Here is a 20,883-nt window from a genome sequence, read left to right as displayed (position 1 = left end):
CTTTTGCGGTTAAGAGATATTTTTTTCCCAGTGCATAACTTACATTTTACTGTTATATTCTTATCTGTACATGTAAAATATTCAAAGTTATGTATTTCCATTTCACGAAAGCAGCTTAACCGTTTTACACTTCCAAATAGAGGGAGCGAGGGCACGCACATGCATGTCATCCAATTGGTGCATAATAATTGTGACATATATTAATTTGTATAAAATAGGTTTTTTTGAATATTACATTTAGGTTATTAAACAAATTTAACTGAAATCCTACATGTAACTAAATTCAAGATACATTTATAGAGACAGTGAATATCATGGGATTATAACAAGCCCCTTAAATTTAATAGAAAATTAAAATTATAGCAATTTTTACTATCTGTCAGAGGGAATGTGTGTTTGTACATAGTTTGGAGAACACTGGACAAGATGTGGAATAACATTCCTTATTATTAAAATACAAAACATAAAATGTAGCTTTTTTTTACCGGATGAATTAATAACAAAAATAACAGATTAAATAAAAGTAGTTGCAGCCCTACTACCTTTCTTTCGTTCCTTCTCTGTCACCGTTTTTCTGGCTCTTTCATAAATTATGTTTGGCAAGTCTGCTATCCTGTCTCATTTTCAATGTTTAACTTCTTTCTGGGTATGTATATATGCTGTCACACCGTAGATTATCTGTTACATAGAAGTACAGTACAGGCTCAGGTTAAAGGAAGGTGTGGACATTGTAAATATTCAAAGGCTGTTTTGCACAGGGCGAATGGCAAGGTTATATGGAAAGCACCAAGCATCCATCTCATACCTCTATTAGAAATCTACTCTATGATTCTGCTCATTTCCTGTGGTCTTTCAAACTTTGCTGCCCCCTACTGGTAGTTGTGTGACACTCAAAGGGTATCTGTAGGACTCATATTCTGCAGAACAGACATTCACAGACTTTAGTTTCAGGCATCTTGCCTTGACCTGGTTTGAAATGAATATTGTACATGGCAGTGGTGATCAGTTGTGCTGCTTAAAGTCAATTTGAATCCAAAATTGACCCTTTTCACTTTAGACTGTCAATAATAGGATAGTTCACCCAAAAATGAAAATTCATTTACTCACCCTCAAGCCATCCCAGATGTGTATGACTTTCTTTTCTTTTTCAGCAGAACACAGACAAAGATTTTTAGAAGAATATCTCAGCTCTGTAGGTCCATACAATGCAAGTGAATTGTGGCCAGACATTTGAAGGTCTAAAAAGCTCAGACCTTTTGTAGCTCCAAAAATCATATAAAGGATACATAAAAGTAATCCATAAGATATCTTCAGAAGCAATATAATAGGTGTAGGTGAGAAACAGAACAATATTTAAGTAGTAAGTTATTTTTTATTTTAAATCTCCACTTTAACTTTCAGATGTAAAAGTGAAAGTGGAGATTTAGAAAAAAAGGACTAAAATTTTGATCTGTTTCTCACCCACACCTATTATATCACTTCAGAAGACATGGATTTAACCACTGGAGTCTTAAGGATTACTTCTATGTTTCCTTTGTGATATTTGGAGCTACAAAGTTCTGGCCACCATTCACCTGCACTGTATGGACCTACAGCGCTGAGATATTCTCCTAAAAATCTTTGTTTGTATTATGCTGAAGAAAGAAAGTCATACACATTTGGGATGGCATGAGGGTGAGTAAATGATGAGAGAATTTAAATTTTTGGGTGAATTGTCCCTTTAAAGAGTCGCATGAGCCCTGCAAGCTGTGGATGAGCTTGACATTAAAAATGTATTCTGTACATAGTGATTCTTGTGTCCCCCTTTCTCTGTTTTCAGTACAAGAGAATGGAGTGGAGCCTGATCCAGGAGAGATGCCGAACAAGCCCAAGCCTCCAAAAGAGGTCGAACAGCCAGTGGAGAAGGCACCAGCAGAGCCACCTCAGATAAAAGTACCTGTGGAAGTGGATGAGCAAAAAAATAAGAATGAAGAGGTTCAGCTGGATCGCCCTGAAGCAGGTAACATATTAAACTAGCTGTGTAAGCCCGATAAGCAGCCTATGAGCAATTACAGAGGCTGTTCTCTCTTCTTCAGGTGTAGCTGTCCCAAATGGGGAAGCCCACCGCCATGAGCCGCCCATCCCTCACGACAAAGTTCAGATAGATGAGATTAAAAACCAGAAGGAGCTTGAAGAGGAGAAGAACCAACCTGCTATTCAGGAGGAAGACAAGAAACAACCTGCCAGAGAGGAGGAGGAGCTGCTTGTTGAGCAGGGGGCGGGGCAAGCACAAGAGGTAGACCAAGAAGCTGGGAAAGAGGAGCAACTTCCTGTTCTTGTTCCAAAGGGGAAAAAGGCAGTGGATCAGTTTCAGCCTGAAGCCAATGAGGCTTTGGAGAAGGCAGAGAAACCAGAGGATCACAAGAAGGTTGAGCCAGTGGTGGTGGTCCATAAAGAACCAGAGAACCTGCCTGTAGTGGAAGAAGAGCATGCTGAGAATGAAGCTGCCAGAGAGAAAAAACCAGAGATGGACAAAGCACCTGAACCTCAAGCTGAGAAATGTGAGTGTCTCATCTGCTGTATGGATTCAAGTCATTAGTGGTGCAAACCCTAACCCTAATATTCAAACTTCAGCGCTTAACTTTTCCCACAGCATTTGTGTGGACAAGAATCATGCCTGAAATCATGCTACATATTGAGAACAGTGCGCTATTACTTATAAGTAATCAGACCAGGGAATAAAATTAGCACTCGCCAAATTCATCCTGTAAGAAGTCATAATGCCATTAGACTCAAAGACGCACACTTGAAGAAACACAATTGATTATAGTTTGAAGAACAGACAAAAGAAAGCCTGTTGATGCACGAGACTGATTCGCTGTGTGTCCGCTTTGGCACTTCTCACGGAATGCACTTCTCACTTTTTTTCATCTGGGAACAGTTTGCAAGAACAGTGTCATCAATGAGAATGCTGCATATGAACTCAGACCATCTCAGGATGCATATGCAAATGACATGCAACAACATTTTGAATTGTCATGTGTGTCATCATAATTCAGTAAAGCCTCAGAAATGCTGTTTCAACAAGAAGTTTCTCTTCTTTGATTGACTACTTTTTAGCCTCCATTTGTATGTTGCAATATCATGATATATTAGTATGATATTTTATATTCTAAAATAACATTTTTTACATTTTATATCAAAAATATCAAATCGACTGGTAAAAGACCAAAGTGACTGGTAAAATTGGTCATTCACCCACCACTGTGGATGGTGGGCAAAAAAGATAATTTTTCATACCTTGCATCAGACCAAAATCAGATCAGAGGTTTTCCTGGTGGATGGGACCTGAGCCATAATCTGGAATTTTCAGAATATCAAACAGACTAGCACCCTAGTAACCCTATAGTAATGTGATAAAACCACTCAGAATACCCTTTGTATTTTACCCATTGTGGCCACAAGTTTTGTACTTTTTCCACTGTGTAATGATTTATTCATTCATTGACTTTAAATCCTCTTTTTTTTTTTTTCTGCAGCAAAGGACCAGGTTCCTGTGCAAGAGCAGAAGGAAGAGAAAGTTCCAGATGCAGTTAAGGATAGAGATGGAGACAAGATGGAAGGTGAGTGGTTTATCCATCTCAGAACTGACAGAGCTGTATACAGAAGTTATAGTAACTGTGTGTTGGTGGCTTGAAAAATCTGGTGTACCACTCAGTAGGTGTTTGAATTCACGACTTATAGGTGCTTTAAACGATTTAAGTTATTTTGCTAACTTCTGTGAGACTGAATTGGACTGCCCCAAACCATTTCAACCGCATGCCCTCTTTACAAAAGGCCAAGTTTTTAATTGGAAAAAAAAATAAAAATAAAGGGTTGGCCACTCTCCTGACACTTTTTTTGCTGTTTACAGAGCCTTGGAATGTCACAGAGTCAGGTTTGATTTCTCAGGACACCTATTTGAGTGATATCTGTCAGGTAGTAGGGATATTTTATGTGTGGTATTGCCAAAAAAGAAGTATGTTTACCTCGCATATAGCCCCTTTTTTACTCAAGGTGCTGTCTATGCTTCATTTTGCTTTGTCTTGTACCTCTTTATCTCTTTTGGCAGGAGGACGGTTTCTTCCTTATTGCTTTTTCGGAAGTGCAGATGCCTTCTCACATCCGTTTTTGTAAATGCCTACAATTCAATTCCTAGTTGGAACAGATGTAAATATTGATTTTGACAGCATTCACAATATAGCACCACCTTTATAAAAGTATACAAGCAATTTATTGTTTTTATAAAATGGTTTTGTACAGTTACAACAGTTACACGAATCTTACAAACATGAGAAAAATATTAAAGGGATAGTTCACCCAAAAATGAAAATTTTCTCATGATCTACTCATCCTCATGCCATCCCAGATGTGTATGACTTTCTTTCTCCTGCAGAATGCAAATTAAGATATTTAGAAGAATATTTCAGCTCTGTAGGTCCTCACAATGCAAGGGAATAGGTGCCAAAACTTTGAAATTTCAAAATCCACATAAAGGGAGCATAAAAGTAATCCATATGACTCCAGTGGTTAAATCCATGTGTTCAGACACGATATGATATGTGTGAGTGAGAAACGGATCCATATTGAAGTAATTTTTTGTCATGAATTCTCCTCCTTGACCATTAGGGGGCGATATGCAAGAGGGATGTGAATCACCAAAAAGAGAAGGAGAATGATAATGTGAAAGTCGAAATTGACTGAGCAGGGAGAAGAATTTATAGTAAAAAAGGAATTAAATATTGATCTGTTTCTCACCCACACCTATCATATCGCTTCTGAATATACATGCATCTCAATAAATTAGAATGTCGTGGAAAAGTTCATTTATTTCAGTAATTCAACTCAAATTGTGAAACTCGTGTATTAAATAAATTCAGTGCACACAGACTGAAGTAGTTTATGTCTTTGGTTCTTTTAATTGTGATGATTTTTGGCTCACATTTAACAAAAACCCACCAATTCACTATCTCAAAAAATTAGAATACATCATAAGACCAATAAAACAAATTTTTTAATGAATTGTTGGCCTTCAGGAAAGTATGTTCATTTACTGTATATGTACTCAATACTTGGTAGGGGCTCCTTTTGCTTTAATTACTGCCTCAATTCAGCGTGGCATGGAGGTGATCAGTTTGTGGCACTGCTGTGGTGGTATGGAAGCCCAGGTTTCTTTGACAGTGGCCTTCAGCTCATCTGCATTTTTTGGTCTCTTGTTTCTCATTTTCCTCTTGACAATACCCTATAGATTCTCTATGGGGTTCATGTCTGGTGAGTTTGCTGGCCAGTCAAGCACACCAACACCATGGTCATTTAACCAACTTTTGGTGCTTTTGGCAGTGTGGGCAGGTGCCAAATCCTGCTGGAAAATGAAATCAGCATCTTTAAAAAGCTGGTCAGCAGAAGGAAGCATGAAGTGCTCCAAAATTTCTTGGTAAACGGGTGCAGTGACTTTGGTTTTCAAAAAACACAATGGACCAACACCAGCAGATGACATTGCACCCCAAATCATCACAGACTGTGGAAACTTAACACTGGACTTCAAGCAACTTGGGCTATGAGCTTCTCCACCCTTCCTCTAGACTCTAGGACCTTGGTTTCGAAATGAAATACAAAACTTGCTCTCATCTGAAAAGAGGACTTTGGAACACTGGGCAACAGTCCAGTTCTTCTTCTCCTTAGCCCAGATAAGACGCCACTGACGTTGTCTGTGGTTCAGGAGTGGCTTAACAAGAGGAATACGACAACTGTAGCCAAATTCCTTGACACGTCTGTGTGTGGTGGCTCTTGATGCCTTGACCCCAGCCTCAGTCCATTCCTTGTGAAGTTCACCCAAATTCTTGAATCGATTTTACTTGACAATCATAAGGCTGCGGTTCTCTCGGTTGGTTGTGCATCTTTTTCTTCCACACTTTTTCCTTCCACTCAACTTTCTGTTAACATGCTTGGATACAGCACTCTGTGAACAGCCAGCTTCTTTGGCAATGAATGTTTGTGGCTTACCCTCCTTGTGAAGGGTGTCAATGATTGTCTTCTGGACAACTGTCAGATCAGCAGTCTTCCCCATGATTGTGTAGCCTAGTGAACCAAACTGAGAGACCATTTTGAAGGCTCAGGAAACCTTTGCAGGTGTTTTGAGTTGATTAGCTGATTGGCATGTCACCATATTCTAATTTTTTGAGATAGTGAATTGGTGGGTTTTTGTTAAATGTGAGCCAAAATCATCACAATTAAAAGAACCAAAGACTTAAACTACTTCAGTCTGTGTGCACTGAATTTATTTAATACACGAGTTTCACAATTTGAGTTGAATTACTGAAATAAATGAACTTTTCCACGACATTCTAATTTATTGAGATGCACCTGTATGAATTTAACCACCAGAGTCATCTGGAGTGCCTTTATGTTGCCCTTATGTGGATTTTGGAGCTTCATAATTTTGGCACCCATTCCCTTACATTAAACGGACCTAAAGAGTGGAGATATTCTTCTAAAAATCTTCAGTTGTGTTCAGCAGAAGAAAGAAAGTCATACACATCTGGGATGACATGAGGGTGAGTAAATGATGAGAGAATTTTCATTTTTGGGTGAACTGTCCCTTTAATAGTTGGTTTCTATGGGTGCTGGGCAATGATATATACAGTAACCTGGTGAACAGGTGTTTGAAATCATACTATATTTTGTTCTTTTGGTATAACTGAAACGCTTTATTAACAATCCAAATCTAGGGCTGGAACTAGCAGTTTTATCATTCTAGTTAGAAGCTACAGTATACGTTTTAGAACTCACTTAGCACAAAGTCATTTATCTGTCTTTGAATACTGCATACTGTTGAAATGTGTTTTTTTTTTTCTATGCCCTTTTTCTTTTCTCAGTGATGTCGTTGATAGTTTTATTATCTCATAGCAAATGGGCCAACATCTTAAATGTCACACTGCTTTGCTCTGCTCAGATATACTGCAAAGACGCACAGAATCTTTCACTTGGCTTGGTTTTTATTAAGGCACTTTGCACTCTTTTCTCCTGTTTTTTCTTTCTTCCTCAATTTCTTATCTTCCTCCACCCTTCTGTTGTGCCACGAACTCCTGCAGTGATTAAAAAGATTGTCGCAGGTATGAGATAATCTGTTTTATGTCTGCTGTTATTCCTCCGTCTGTCTAATTTTTAATAGTAGTTCTTTCTCACATGTGAACCTTAGATCATAGCTAAAAAATAACTAATACTCTGTGACCCATGTTATCCAGTGTCTATCACTGATCTAGTTCAGTGGTTCTCAACTGGTGCATCCCAAAACAAAATGGATTGCAAGTCTGTTCTGATAGGACTGCAGGGAAAAAAACAGTATTGCATGCAATAATACAATGCAACTAACCATATAATCATGCATGGTTTGGATAGCAAAATTAATAGGTTAAACAACTTTTAAAAGGGAGGAGAAATGCTTTCGATATCTTTTGTTGTTGATGTTAAAGGCTGTGCATCCAATTAAACGCAACAGTTTTTTGCCCCAAGTTCATCAGTCACTTGATAGAAACTAGTCAAATTAGGCATATGCCAACATCGACAGGTTGCGTGGCATGCCCTCATCCTCAAAATCCATGAACAAAACTATGTAAGGTGTACAAAAATACCACCTAGTCTGTATTTAAATAGCCTATGGGTTCATTTGCAATGAGATTAAACATTGTTTTACTGACCACAATGTTGGGGCACCCTTGAAAACACTGTCCAATATAAAATCTGGGTCATGAAGCAAAACCGTTGAAAACCACTGAACCGCACTATAGCACTGTAAACGCAACTGAAAAATTGGGATTCCTAGTCTGTATTATCTAGCTGGATGATGAGATTTATTTGGTTATATTCCAAATGTCTGTTTTTTTAATGGAAGAATGTCTAATCAAATGCTTAGGATTCCATAACGGACCTCATATTATTAATATTTTTAGAACAGTTTTGAGGATGTACCTTAGTCTGGTAAGCAATCAGGTTTTTTGGAATAGCAAGCGTGTTTGTCTGCAATTAATTACACTCATATGTAGCATACTACAATATATTTAATGGGTTTTTAAATCAAATCATCTAAAGTTTAATATAAATCAGATTATTGTATAAGCAGTGTATTGCAGAGCATATTGGATCATTGTTGCTTCTTTTATTCTTTCCTCCCTGGCTGGTCCTCAGAGGGTCAGTTGGACCACGCTATGCTGCTGCAGGTAATTAAGCAGCAGCAAGAACAGCAGAAAAGGCTTCTGGACCAGCAGGAGAAACTCCTGGCTGTGATTGAGGAACAGCACAAGGAGATCCACCAAATAAAAGAAGATGATGATCCAAAGGCAGCAGAACAGCAGAAAAGGCAGGAGGAGAAACATGAGGAGTACAAGGAGGACCATCAAATAAAGAAAGGAGAAGAACCACAGGCTGCAAGTGAGTATAAAAGTCAGGGAAATGTTGGCACCCACTTAGTAGTCAGTAGATTTACACTCACTTTAAAAGTTTATTTCAGTCAAACAAGCTAATCTTTTATATACGTCATGTCCATTTTTGTTTGTGAAGCCGGACCTAGATAATAGACCTAGATAATGTGATTGTAGCTTGGCTTCGTCCAGCATGTATACACATTAATCGAACCACAATTGGCCATCGCCGATGAGCTTATGCAACATGCAACATTTATTGAACACTTCCTTAGCTGATGTTCTTCCTTCAAATATTCGATTATGCAGTGTGTCATGTATACTTATACAGTCAGATTAAGAATGTCGACTACACAAATACTTGATTATAACTGCACATATAAATGCTCTTGTGTGAGCATCAGTGCTGGGAAAGCTAGTTTGAAACCACAGCTTTCCAAGAAACAAGCTATACATCATTGAAGGTAGTTAAGTTATGGTAGAGCTACCATTTTAAAAAAGTAGCTAGCTACACTTCAGGCTACTAACGAAAAAGTAGTTAACCCCTTTTGAATCTATTTTAAGGGGCAATTTCTTTTCTTTTTTTTAAATAACTATATTGATATTATTTAATTCTGCAATCAGAGCAGTATTTATCTAGCACAAAGCCAATAAAGAGCTAAATTAGGTAGATAGCATTGTGTTGAACAGATAAATGTACACTAAATTCAACTAATTAAATTTGAAAATGCCCTTATTTGAAAACTGTTTCAAAAACATAGTGATGAACAGCATCATTTATCTGAAAATTCTGCAGCAAAAAAGAATGCACAGGGACTCAAATTAATCAGTGAGTTTGAGTGTATTTAAACTGGTTCATTTATGTGAACCAAAAGAACAAACTGATTTACTCAAATGATTTGAACTTTGCAATATTTCAGAGAGACGGTCTGAGAGCGCATTTGTTTATTGTCTTTACTTGTTTGGCTGTAAAGTGTGTGCGCAATACAATGTGACATAAAAACAGCAATGTAATGCTTTGTCCAAGTATAATGCTGCTCGTAGAGAAAAAGTAGCTTCTTACTGGAAAAGCTACAGTTTTGACAACAGCTGAGCTGCAGTTACGCTTCTGAAAAAAGTAGTTAAGTTAAGCCCCGTTCACACCGCAAACGACATTGTTGCTTGGTGTCGCTAGACTCTGTAATCTGTGTTGCTGGTGGCCGTTCCTACTGCTGTTGCTTTAATGATATTGGTGGACTGCACGTCTGGCCATAGTAGCTTTGGAAATTCTAATTACAGCTTATACTGCTGGTAAAACCAAGATATCATTCTAATTTGATGAGGAATCAGTTCTGTTGCTTCTAAAAGTATATATATATATATATATATATATATATATATATATATATATATATATATATATATATATATATATATATATATATATATATATATATATATATTTTGCAGGGAAGAGTGCTTTTATATAACCTGCAGCAGTGCTCAATGCATTATATAATGAACAAGATGAACGATCTATCAGTGTATGAATCAAACTTACTTGGAATGCCTACACGGTTTTCCATGCATCATTTTATTGGTCTATATCCATGTATGTGGTTACAGACAAAAGATATAGAACAGTGAAATTGCTCATAGAATCTTTTAACTTCTCCATCTTGCCTGCACTCGATTCAGGTATATCACACTCACAGCAGACGTATGACGTGAGCTCCACTGTCTTTACTCTCATTGGTAGTCGCTCCCGAATGTCGCTCGTCATTTTCTCAACTTTTTCTTGTCACTCGCCACAGTGACCTCTGTCGCCAACGGTCACTGCAGCTCACGTCACCCGAAGTCGCTCTGCTCTCCTTGAAAATGAATGGGGTTGGGTCGCTTTGTCGCTTGCAACTGCTGGCAATGTGAACAGGGCTTTAATAGTGTTATTTTAGTACTTTTAGTTAGTTACTCCCCAACACTGGTCAGCACTTACTTTCGGTTTTAGTATTGTTGCGTGCAGTGCAGTAATGAAACACAACGTGTCTTGTGTCCAGCAGAGGATGCAGATGAGTTGGAAAACAATTTGCAGAGGCAGCTGGACGGGATGGAGGGGGCAGTGAAGCCTAAAGTTGCAGTCGTTGCTCCAGAACTATTCCAGCAACCCCAGGGTGAACCAGGTCATGTAGCTGCAGCTGTCGCAGGGCCTGAGGAACCTGCACCAAAAGAACCTGCAGTGGCTCAGGTTGCAGTCGAGGTTCCCCACAACGCCATTGAATCAGCGCAAGATGGAGGTGTTGCAGTTCCTAAACAGGAGGGGCTGGAATCGAAAAACCAAGAAGGCCTCAACGTGCCAGTGCCTGCAGATAATGCAGTGGAAAAGGAGCTTGGAGCACGAGGTGTTCCACTGCGTCAACGTGAGCCGGAGCAACCCTTAATCAATCCCAACGCTCTTGCAGAGGAGGAAGAAAGGGTAAGACAAAAATTAGCCCAACTGGAAGCAGAGAAGGAGCGGATTGAGAAAGAAAGGTTTGAGAAGGAGAGGATTGAGAAGGAGGTTCAGGCCCGTGTGGAAAAAGAGCGCAAAGACAGGGAGAGACGTGAGGAACTGGCACGCGAGCAAGAGCTGGAACTTGTGCGACAAGAGAAGGAGCGATTAGAGAAGGAAAGGCTTGAAGCTGAGAGGTTGAAAGAGAAAACCGAAAAGGAGATCATGGAGCGTGCTGAGAAGGAAAAAAGGTTGCTCGAACATATGGAAAGGTTAGACCACTTACAGCAGGTCATTGATGCCAAGAAAGACAGCAAGAAGGAGGATGTCGCACCCCCTGAAGATAAACTTCCACCCAAGCCTAAGAAACAAGGAGGCAGGGACTTGAAGGAGAACATATTCCTGCCAGAGGAGGAGAAGCCAAAAGAAGAGAAGAGGAGCAGAGAGGATGGAGGGATGGATCTTAGGAGGCGGCGCAGGGCTGTGGACCCTGAAGGTGCTGATCTGGATCTTCTACAGGACTGTTCAGACTTACACACTGCCCTTGAGGAACATCTGCTGGCTGGGGTTCTGGTGCACTCACGCCAACTTAAAAAGATAATCCAGAATAAGGAGAATGAAGAGTAGGTTTCTCCAGAATGATGATCTGGCATCTTGCCTGTGCAAATTCATGGTTGACATGAAGTCTTCTAAACTCTGAAGCCTGTCACCATACTTCTAAAATGGACATGCAGACATGCATTCTCAAATAAGTAGGAAGTGACTTGGCTGAATCCTTTTTCTCCTCTTTATCTAAGACTTTATTATTTCATAAAGGTTCGTGACGACAATGGGCACTTTGCTTTGATCCTAAAGTGTTACACAGGGACTACTGAGTACATAGTCCCAAGTGAGATTTTGCTGAATCTTTTGCAATAAACGGAATGTCTTGTGTAATAAACTGAGCAGGCATCACATTTAAAAAATGGGCCTTGATGGGCACACAGTGGCTTTTCAGAATATTGAGTTTTGGACCATTGCATAGAAAAAAAGACACATGTACTCCCCCTTGTGGTGGATATGCTTAATTTTGATGCAAAGTTGTAAAATGTAATGTGTTGAAGTTACCGCCTGTAAATTAAAATCAAACCCTGATAGTTTGGTTTTTCAGTTGAAAGATATGTTGATGTCAGCCATACAATCAATGTGAGAAATGGTTTAAAAAAAAATGAAGCTTTTATAATTTGTATTACCTGGTTCGCCCCTCTAGGAACTATCAAACCGTTACCTGTTTTGCAGTGATTTCAGTCTGCTATTCTGTATAATGTACCTGGAGTGTAAATGTTACCTTGGCTAACATCAGGTTCAATTCTCCGTCAAGTTGGTTAGCACAGCAACATGTTAAGCAAATGTCCTGATATGAGATTTGTCCTATCACCCTACAATATCTGTGTTTTTTCTATCACCCTACAATATCTGTGTACTTTTGTTAAGAAGTATATCAGACTCTTGGGTGTTTAGAGACTTTAAAATTGAATTGGAAAACTTGGATTTAAGGTTTAAATATTCTGAAGCATCTAGAGAAGTTTACAAATGATTCTTAAATGTTTTTGAGAAAAGGCTTTAAATATGTTATATGTTCCTTATTATTCATCCAAAGTCTTTTTGTAAAATATTTGTATTTTTTCATTTGTTTCTAATTTAATTTATGCCCTTTTGAAGAAGTGTCTTTGTTTCTATGTGGGTCCACATTTTGCCTCCAAATATTCAACTGATATCTCAGTACAAGTTATCAAACCATCTTTAAATGATTGTCTTTGAATTCAAGATGTTTAACTGATGATAAACATGTGATAAGCTTTGTAAAATACTGTAGGATTGTGCATAGTTTTTCTCCTGGTTTGTTTTTAATATTTCTAGCTTGTCTGCAACCCTGTATTGTCACTTCAAGAAAGTACTAAATCTTTCTATGATGACTTTCTGGTCAGTGCCTTATGGTTTAATGTTGTGCAGTGATGTGTATGTGAGGTCTGTAACACCCACACTGTGTGTGGATTTTGTCTGTTTTCCATACTGTGCATCTTATATACCTTGCTGGTTAAACTAGCCTGGGTAATAGACTTGATTCTTTTGATAAATTTCCTGATCTCACATTTTGGGATCTTTCATTTGCTATTTCCAAAAAAAAAAAAAAAAAAAAACTTTGGTATGAGGTCACTAGACCTTCATGCAATACTGCCTTCTCAATGGTCAGTAAGGTGGTTTGCATTCCCATATACAGTTGTTTAAAAGTTACCAGAGGATGTGAAGAAAATTAAAGCACATCTCAAGTTACATTTTGCAAATTGAAGAGGATGATAACCTCATTTCTTAAGAGCGGGTTAATGTAAACATTAATATTCTTGTTAGTAATTACCTTTTTAAAGTTTGCTCTGTAATTGGGTTAAATTAATAAAATTATATGTAACAGCAGCTCTGTGAAATATTATTTTGTGTTCTCAACACTTGCTTTCATTATAAACCTGGTTATGTCCATATTTTTTCACCATTGCATTAAAATAATATAGATGTATCAGGAACATGTATATTTCTGCTGCTTGTCTCTGTATTTTAATCACCCTTTTAGGTTTTTTTTTTAGTTCACTTCAATGGTTTTGCATTGTAATAATAAATATAGAAAAATGTTGTTTAAAATATTTCGAGATGGAGTAAATCATGTCATGCTGCTGTACATGTCATGTAAAATTCATGAAAACCAGAGGCTTGATACAAGAGATCAAGGCATTGTATGGTAATTTAACACCCAATGTGGGCAGGGACTGATCGTCTGCATAACCAAATTCCAGTGTCAGCAATGCAAGACAAAAGCACCCCGTACCCATTAGGTTTTATAGCCAATTTGGACCAAACACAACCATTTCCACAAGACCAGTCTCTTTCTATTAACACCTTGTAGAGCACTGAAAATGTGTGAATGAACCCCATATGAAGGACAGCATGTGCTTTTCTTCAACAGGGTTTTACTTTGCCAGCAACTTGTTTTTATATTCCAGAGCTGTTCACCCTTCCTCTAATTGGCAGGTTGAATTGTTTGTTGATCCCAAGTCATTAGTGGCTGCCTTTATGGTCCTTCTATCAATTAACATCTGGCTATTGACAGCGCAGATTGTACAGGAAGGGTGCATTTAACAGTGGCACAGCTTTGTGTCCCATACAAGATGACTAAGAACTCATAATCTTTTGTGGTGCCAGTGACATGCACCCCATGGCTACACATCAATCAGCTGGCCTTTCATGTTTTGCCCCACTTTTGCTGATTTGAAACAAAAGCCCTAAAACTGCCATTCTAGGTTTCAGGAGCAAGTCCAAATTTGGAGCCTGACTCAAACACTGATCTGCAATCAGCGATCAAGGACATGATAATGGCCACCAATCATGTGACACCTCATATATCATTCTACCACTCCCCCATCAAATATCGACTCCAAACAACATGGAATGTCTGGTTATAATTAGTCTGTCCCTTTAATTCTGATATAGGCTATTGATAAATGAAAACAGCTTTAGAATGATGCAGATGGTCATATAACTCAGTCCAAATTGCCAAGTTATAAATAAACTTGGGACATTGTGCCTTAAAAGAGAAAGATAATGTATTTTTGTTCAGTTGTTCACTGTCACGACTACTATGTTGCTCGGAACTGCACCCAAGAATTTCACACACTATTGCACTTGTGTATATGGTTGTGTGACAATAAAAGTGATTTGATTTGATTTTCATTAAAAAGATTGATTGTGCTTTAGTGTGGAACACAATTATGCATTTCAAACCCACTATTACAAATCTGTAGTTTGCATATGTATATATAAAGTGAAATTGAAATGTAAACAAGAAAAATTTACATATGATAAAAAAAGAAAGAAAAGATATTTATCACAATATTTTCTTTTATGGCCAATTATAACCAACAGTGTCAATGTTAATATTTGCCATTAATGCATAATATTCTTCACTTCACAGCATTTTTCACCTGCAAACATAACATAAATAGTTAGAAAAGGCCAACAAAAATGTAAAAAAAAAAAAAAAAAAAAAAACTTTTTTTTATTGTAATATATATTATGTATATATACACACACTACATGGCCAAAGGTTTGTGGACACCCCCTTCTAATTAACGAATTTGGTTACGCTGTTAAATCCAGTAAAGAAAAATCTTAATGTTTCTTTATGTAATGGCTTGGGCTTTGTGTGCTTCCACATTTGTGGCAACTGTTTGTGGATAGCCCTTTTCTGTTCCAGCATGACAATGCCCCTGTGAACAAAGTGAGGTCCATAAAGAAATGGTTTACTGTGTCTGGCGTGGAAGAAATTGACTGGCCTGCACAAAGCCCAGACCTGAACCCCACTGATCACTTTTGGGGTGAACTGGAACAGCAACTGTAAGTCAGGCCCCATCAACCAACATCAGTTCCTGACCTCACCGATTCCCTGCAGCCATGTTACTACATACAGTATAGTGGAAAGCCTTCCCAAAAGAGTGAAAGCTGTTATTACTGCAAAGGGGGAAATTGATGCCTGAGGTTTTGAAATCAAATGTTCATCAAGCACATATGGTGTCCACAAACATTTGGCCATATAGTATTTATTTATATTGCTCTGGAAAAAAAACAATTGCAAAATTGCAGACCACTGCAAAATTATCCGTTTCTCTGCATTTACCATATATAGGTATGTGTGATTATAGAATAAAACAAAAAATTTCAGTTTAAAAGTACTGACAACATTTCTCCCAAATTACAAATAAAAATATTGTCATTTAGAGTATTTATTTGCAGAAAATGACAACTGGTCAAAATAGCAAAAAAGATGCCATGTTTTCAGACCTCGAATAAAGCAACACAATAAAACAACACAATACTAATGTTTTTACTTAGGAAGAGTTCAGAAATCAATATTTGGTGGAATAACCCTGATTATCAATCACAGCTTTCATGCGTCTTGGCACGCACTCTACCAGCCTTTAAAACTGATGTTGGGTGACTTTATGCCACTCCTGGTGCAAAAATTCAAGCAGCTTGGCTTTGTTTCATAGCTTGTGGCCATCCATCTTCCATGGGGTTCAGGTCTGGAGATTGGCCTGGCCATGACAGTGTCTTGATCTGGTGGTCCTCCATCCACACCTTGATTGATGATCTGGGGGTGCTTCAGCAAGGCTGGAATTGTGCAGATTCATCTTTGTGAATGATGCATGAATCAAACCACATAAGGTTATCCTGGAAGAAAACTTCCTTCCTTTTGCTCTGACAATGTTCCCCAACTCTGAGGATTGGTTTTTCCAGCAGGACAATGCTCCATGCCACACAGCCAGGTCAATCAAGGAATGGATAGAGGACCACAGGATCAAGACCCTGTCATGGCCAGCCCAATCTCCAGAAATGAACCCCATTGAAAACCTCTGGAATGTGATCAAGAGGAAGACTGGTAGAGTGCATGCCAAGACGCATGAAAGCTGTGATTGAAAATCAGGGTTATTCCACCAAATACTGATTTCTGAACTCTTCCGAAGTTAAAACATTTGTTTTGTTTAAAAATGAATATGAACAAGTTTTCTCTTCATTATTCGACGTCTGAAAACACTACATCTTTTTTGTTATTTTGACCAGTTGTCATTTTCTGCAAATAAATGCTCTAAATGACAATATTTTGTCATTTGGAAGAAATGTTGTCAGGACTTTGAAAATTTAGAAAATGCTAATTTTCACAAACACAAAGCTATAAATAGTTAATCCAGATAAACTGATAATTTTGCAGTCGTCTAATAATTTATTCCAGATACATTTTATATATATACACACATACATACATACACACACATACACACACACAGCACACATACACACACACACTTGTGCTCAAAAGTTTGCATACCCTGGCAGAAATTGTGAAGTTTTGGCATTGATTTTGAAAATATGACTGATCATGCAAAAAAAAAAAAAAAAAAAAAAAAAATCATTGTCTTTTTTAAGGATAGTGATCATATGAAGCCATTTATTATCACATAGTTGTTTGGCTCCTTTTTAAATCATAATGATAACAGAAATCACCCAAATGGCCCTGATCAAAAGTTTACATACCCTTGAATGGTTGGCCTTGTTACAGACACACAAGATGACACACACAGGTTTAAATGGCAATTAAAGGTTAATTTCCCACACCTGTGGCTTTTTAAATTGCAATTAGTGTCTGTGTATAAATAGTCAATGAGTTTGTTAGCTCTCATGTGGATGCACTGAGCAGGCTAGATACTGAGCAATGGGGAGCAGAAAAGAACTGTCAAAAGACCTGCCTAACAAGGTAATGGAACTTTATAAAGATGGAAAAGGATATAAAAAGATATCCAAAGCCTTGAAAATGCCAGTCAGTACTGTTCAATCGCTTATTAAGAAGTGGAAAATTTGGGGATCTTTTGATACCAAGCCAAGGTCAGGTAGACCAAGAAAGATTTCAGCCACAACTGCCAGAAGAATTGTTCAGGATACAAAGAAAAACCCACAGGTAACCTCAGGAGAAATACAGGCTGCTCTGGAAGACTGTATGGTTGTTTCAGGGAGCACAATACTTGTTGACCCCTCTCCAAACATAGCGCTTATGGTTGTGACCATAAAGGTCTATTTTGGTCCCGTCACTCCAAATTACAGTGTGCCAGAAGCTGTGAGGCGTGTCAAGGTGTTGTCGGGCATATTGTAACTGGGCTTTTTTTTGTGGCATTGGCGCAGTAAAGGCTTCTTTCTGGCAACTCGACCACACAGCTCATTTTTGTTCAAGTATCGTCGTATTGTGCTCCTTGAAACAAACACCGTCTTTTTCCAGAGCAGCCTGTATTTCTCCTGAGGTTACCTGTGGGTTTTTCTTTGTATCCCGAACAATTCTTCTGGCAGTTGTGGCTGAAATCTTTCTTGGTCTACCTTAGCTTGGCATCAAGAGATCCCTGAATTTTCCACTTAAGTGATTGAACAGTACTGACTAGCATTTTCCAGGCTTTGAATATCTTTTTATATCCTTTTCCATCTTTATAAAGATTCATTACCTTGTTACACAAGTCTTTTGACAGTTCTTTTCTGCTCCCCATGGCTCAGTATCTAGCCTGCTCAGTGCATCCACATGAGAGCTAACAAACTCATTGACTATTTATACACAGACACTAATTGCAATTTAAAAAGCCACAGGTGTGGGAAATTAACCTTTAACTGACATTTAAACCTGTGTGTGTCACCTTGTGTGTCTGTAACAAGGCCAATCATTCAAGGGTATGTAAACTTTTGATCAGGGCCATTTGGGTGATTTCTGTTATCATTATGATTTAAAAAGGAGCCAAACAACTATGTGATAATAAATGGCTTCATATGATCACTATCCTTAAATAAAAGACATGATCAGTCATATTTTCAAAATCAATGCCAATATTTCACAGTTTCTGCCAGGGTATGCAAACTTTTGAGCACAACTGTGTGTGTGTGTGTGTGTGTTATATATATATATATATATATATATATATATATATATATATACACACACACACACACACACACACACACACACACACACACACACACACACACACACACACATACATATATACACAGTGCATCCGGAAAGTATTCACAGCACTTTACATAAGTATTCACAGCCTTTGCTCAATACTTTGTTGAAGCACCTTTGGCACCAATTACAGCCTCAAGTCTTTTTGAGTATGATGCTACAAGCTTGGCACACATATTTTTGGGCAGTTTCTCCCATTCTTCTTTGCAGGACCTCTCAAGCTCCATCAGGTTGGATGGGGAGCGTCGGTGCACAGCCATTTTCAGATCTCTCCAGAGATGTTCAATTGGGTTCAAGTCTGGGCTCTGGCTGGGCCACTCAAGGACATTCACAGAGTTGTCCCGTAGCCACTCCTTTGTTATCTTGGCTGTGTGCTTAGGGTCGTTGTCCTGTTGGAAGATGAACCTTCGCCCCAGTCTGAGGTCCAGAGCGCTCTGGAGCAGGTTTTCATCAAGGATGTCTCTGTACATTGCTGCATTCATCTTTCCCTCGATCCTGACTAGTCTCCCAGTTCCTGCCGCTGAAAAACATTCCCACAGCATGATGCTGCCACCACCATGCTTCACTGTAGGGATGGTATTGGCCAGGTGATGAGCGGTGCCTGGTTTCCTCCAGACATGACGCTTGCCATTCAGGCCAAAGAGTTCAATCTTTGTTTCTCATTGTCTGAGAGTCCTTCAGGTGCCTTTTGGCAAACTCCAGGCAGGTTGTCATGTGCCCTTTACTGAGGAGTGGCTTCCATCTGGCCACTCTACTATACAGGCCTGATTGGTGGAGTGCTGCAGAGAGGGTTGTTCTTCTGGAAGGTTCTCCTCTCTCCACAGAGAAACGCTGGAGCTCTGTCAGGGTGACCATCGGGTTCTTGGTCACCTCCCTGACTAAGGCCCTTCTCCCCCGATCGCTCAGTTTGGCCGGGCGGCCAGCTCTAGGAAGAGTCCTGGTGGTTCCAAACTTCTTCCATTTATGGATGATGGAGGCCACTGTGCTCATTGGGACCTTCAATGCTGCAGACATTTTTCTGTACCGTTCCCCAGATCTGTGCCTCAATACAATCCTGTCTCGGAGGTCTACAGACAATTCCTTGGACTTCATGGCTTGGTTTGTGCTCTGACATGCACTGTTAACTGTGGGACCTTATATAGACAGGTGTGTGCCTTTCCAAATCATGTCCAATCAACTGAATTTACCCCAAGTGGACTCCAATCAAGTTGTAGAAACATCTCAAGGATGATCAGTGGAAACAGGATGCACCTGAGCTCAATTTTGAGTGTCATGGCAAAGGCTGTGAATACTTATGTACATGTGATTTTTTTTTATTTTTTTTATTTTTAATAAATTTGCAAAGATTTCAAACAAACTTCTTTCACGCTGTCATTATGGGGTATTGTTTGTAGAATTTTGAGAAAAATAATGAATTTAATCCATTTTGGAATAAGACTATAACATAACAAAATGTGGAAAAAGTGAAGCGCTGTGAATACTTTCCAGATGCACTGTGTATATATATATATATATATATATATATATATATATATATGTGATTAACCAATTGTGCAATATTTACATGTGTAAACGGGGGGGGGGGGGGGGGGGGGGGGGTGGTATTCAATACACTCACAGCAGATTGAAAGCAGATCTTCAGTGCTTCAAATTCTTTGGCACACATATTTTGGCTCAGCTCTTGTTTGCCAGTGGATGTGGCGGCCACACATTTACCATAGGTAGCTGCCTAGTAATATAAAAACATTTTTACAATAAAATAAATAACAGGAACAAAGCATAACCTTGCATATACTGGATAATATATATACTATATATATATTTATTATATATGCAAAAAATTAACATAATATTTTAGACACTACAAATTCAATGTACCTCTGCTGAGCACTGGGCAAGCAGCTCCGGGAAGAGTCTCATCCGCGCTCTGCTGCGAGTCCAAACATTTGAACCAGACATAGCTCAAGACCTACAACAGTCCTTTTATAAAGAAACAAATAATTTAGTGAGCTCTAAATCTGTCAATACTTTGAGACTGATTGAAAAACACTGTGTCTGTTCATTTTAATTCACGAAAGTCTGTATTTAAACACAGAGACCTCAGTAGTTTTTATTGAAGATGAACAGCGCAATACTGAGTGACCTCTGAAATAACATGTGCAAACCGCCCATTGACAAGTGATTGGCCAATCTGTGCGTTCGTTTGGAAACTAAAAGCACTGATTGGTTTTCTTTCTCTTTTTTTCTTGCGCTACTTCTGGTGAAGAGCCAATAGAAACGCAGAACGAAGACATTTTCAGGAGAGAGGACTTCCACTTTGAATTAACTTCCCTATTCAGTCACGTGTCGTTTATGACTGCGTCCTATTGGCTAAAACATCCTTCAATTCAGTCGCGTACTGC

At 38.6% G+C, this 20,883-nt stretch overlaps 1 protein-coding gene across 6 annotated transcripts in view; it reads left to right on the top strand.

Annotated features, from left to right (window-relative positions):
- The window catches only part of LOC127426929 (putative sodium-coupled neutral amino acid transporter 10), a 44,671-nt gene extending 31,321 nt beyond the window's left edge, over positions 1-13,350 (top strand). For 2 of the 6 annotated variants that reach the window (XM_051674105.1, XM_051674107.1), the window contains exons 13-19: positions 1,820-1,999; positions 2,076-2,540; positions 3,519-3,602; positions 3,893-3,916; positions 7,110-7,130; positions 8,203-8,445; positions 10,469-13,350. In XM_051674105.1, the coding sequence (XP_051530065.1) occupies positions 1,820-1,999; positions 2,076-2,540; positions 3,519-3,602; positions 3,893-3,916; positions 7,110-7,130; positions 8,203-8,445; positions 10,469-11,526 (2,075 nt within the window). In that variant the 3' untranslated portion in view covers positions 11,527-13,350. The remainder of the gene's footprint in view (positions 1-1,819; positions 2,000-2,075; positions 2,541-3,518; positions 3,603-3,892; positions 3,917-7,109; positions 7,131-8,202; positions 8,446-10,468) is intronic. The other 4 variants (XM_051674108.1, XM_051674110.1, XM_051674109.1 and 1 more) reach the window with 4 other exon arrangements.
- Positions 13,351-20,883: the final 7,533 nt, after the last annotated feature.

This window comes from Myxocyprinus asiaticus, chromosome 36 (assembly GCF_019703515.2).
Source record: "Myxocyprinus asiaticus isolate MX2 ecotype Aquarium Trade chromosome 36, UBuf_Myxa_2, whole genome shotgun sequence".
Classification (NCBI taxonomy): domain Eukaryota; kingdom Metazoa; phylum Chordata; class Actinopteri; order Cypriniformes; family Catostomidae; genus Myxocyprinus; species Myxocyprinus asiaticus.
The sequence above is the reverse complement of the archived record's forward strand: the minus strand, read 5'-3'. Positions and strand labels throughout refer to the sequence as shown.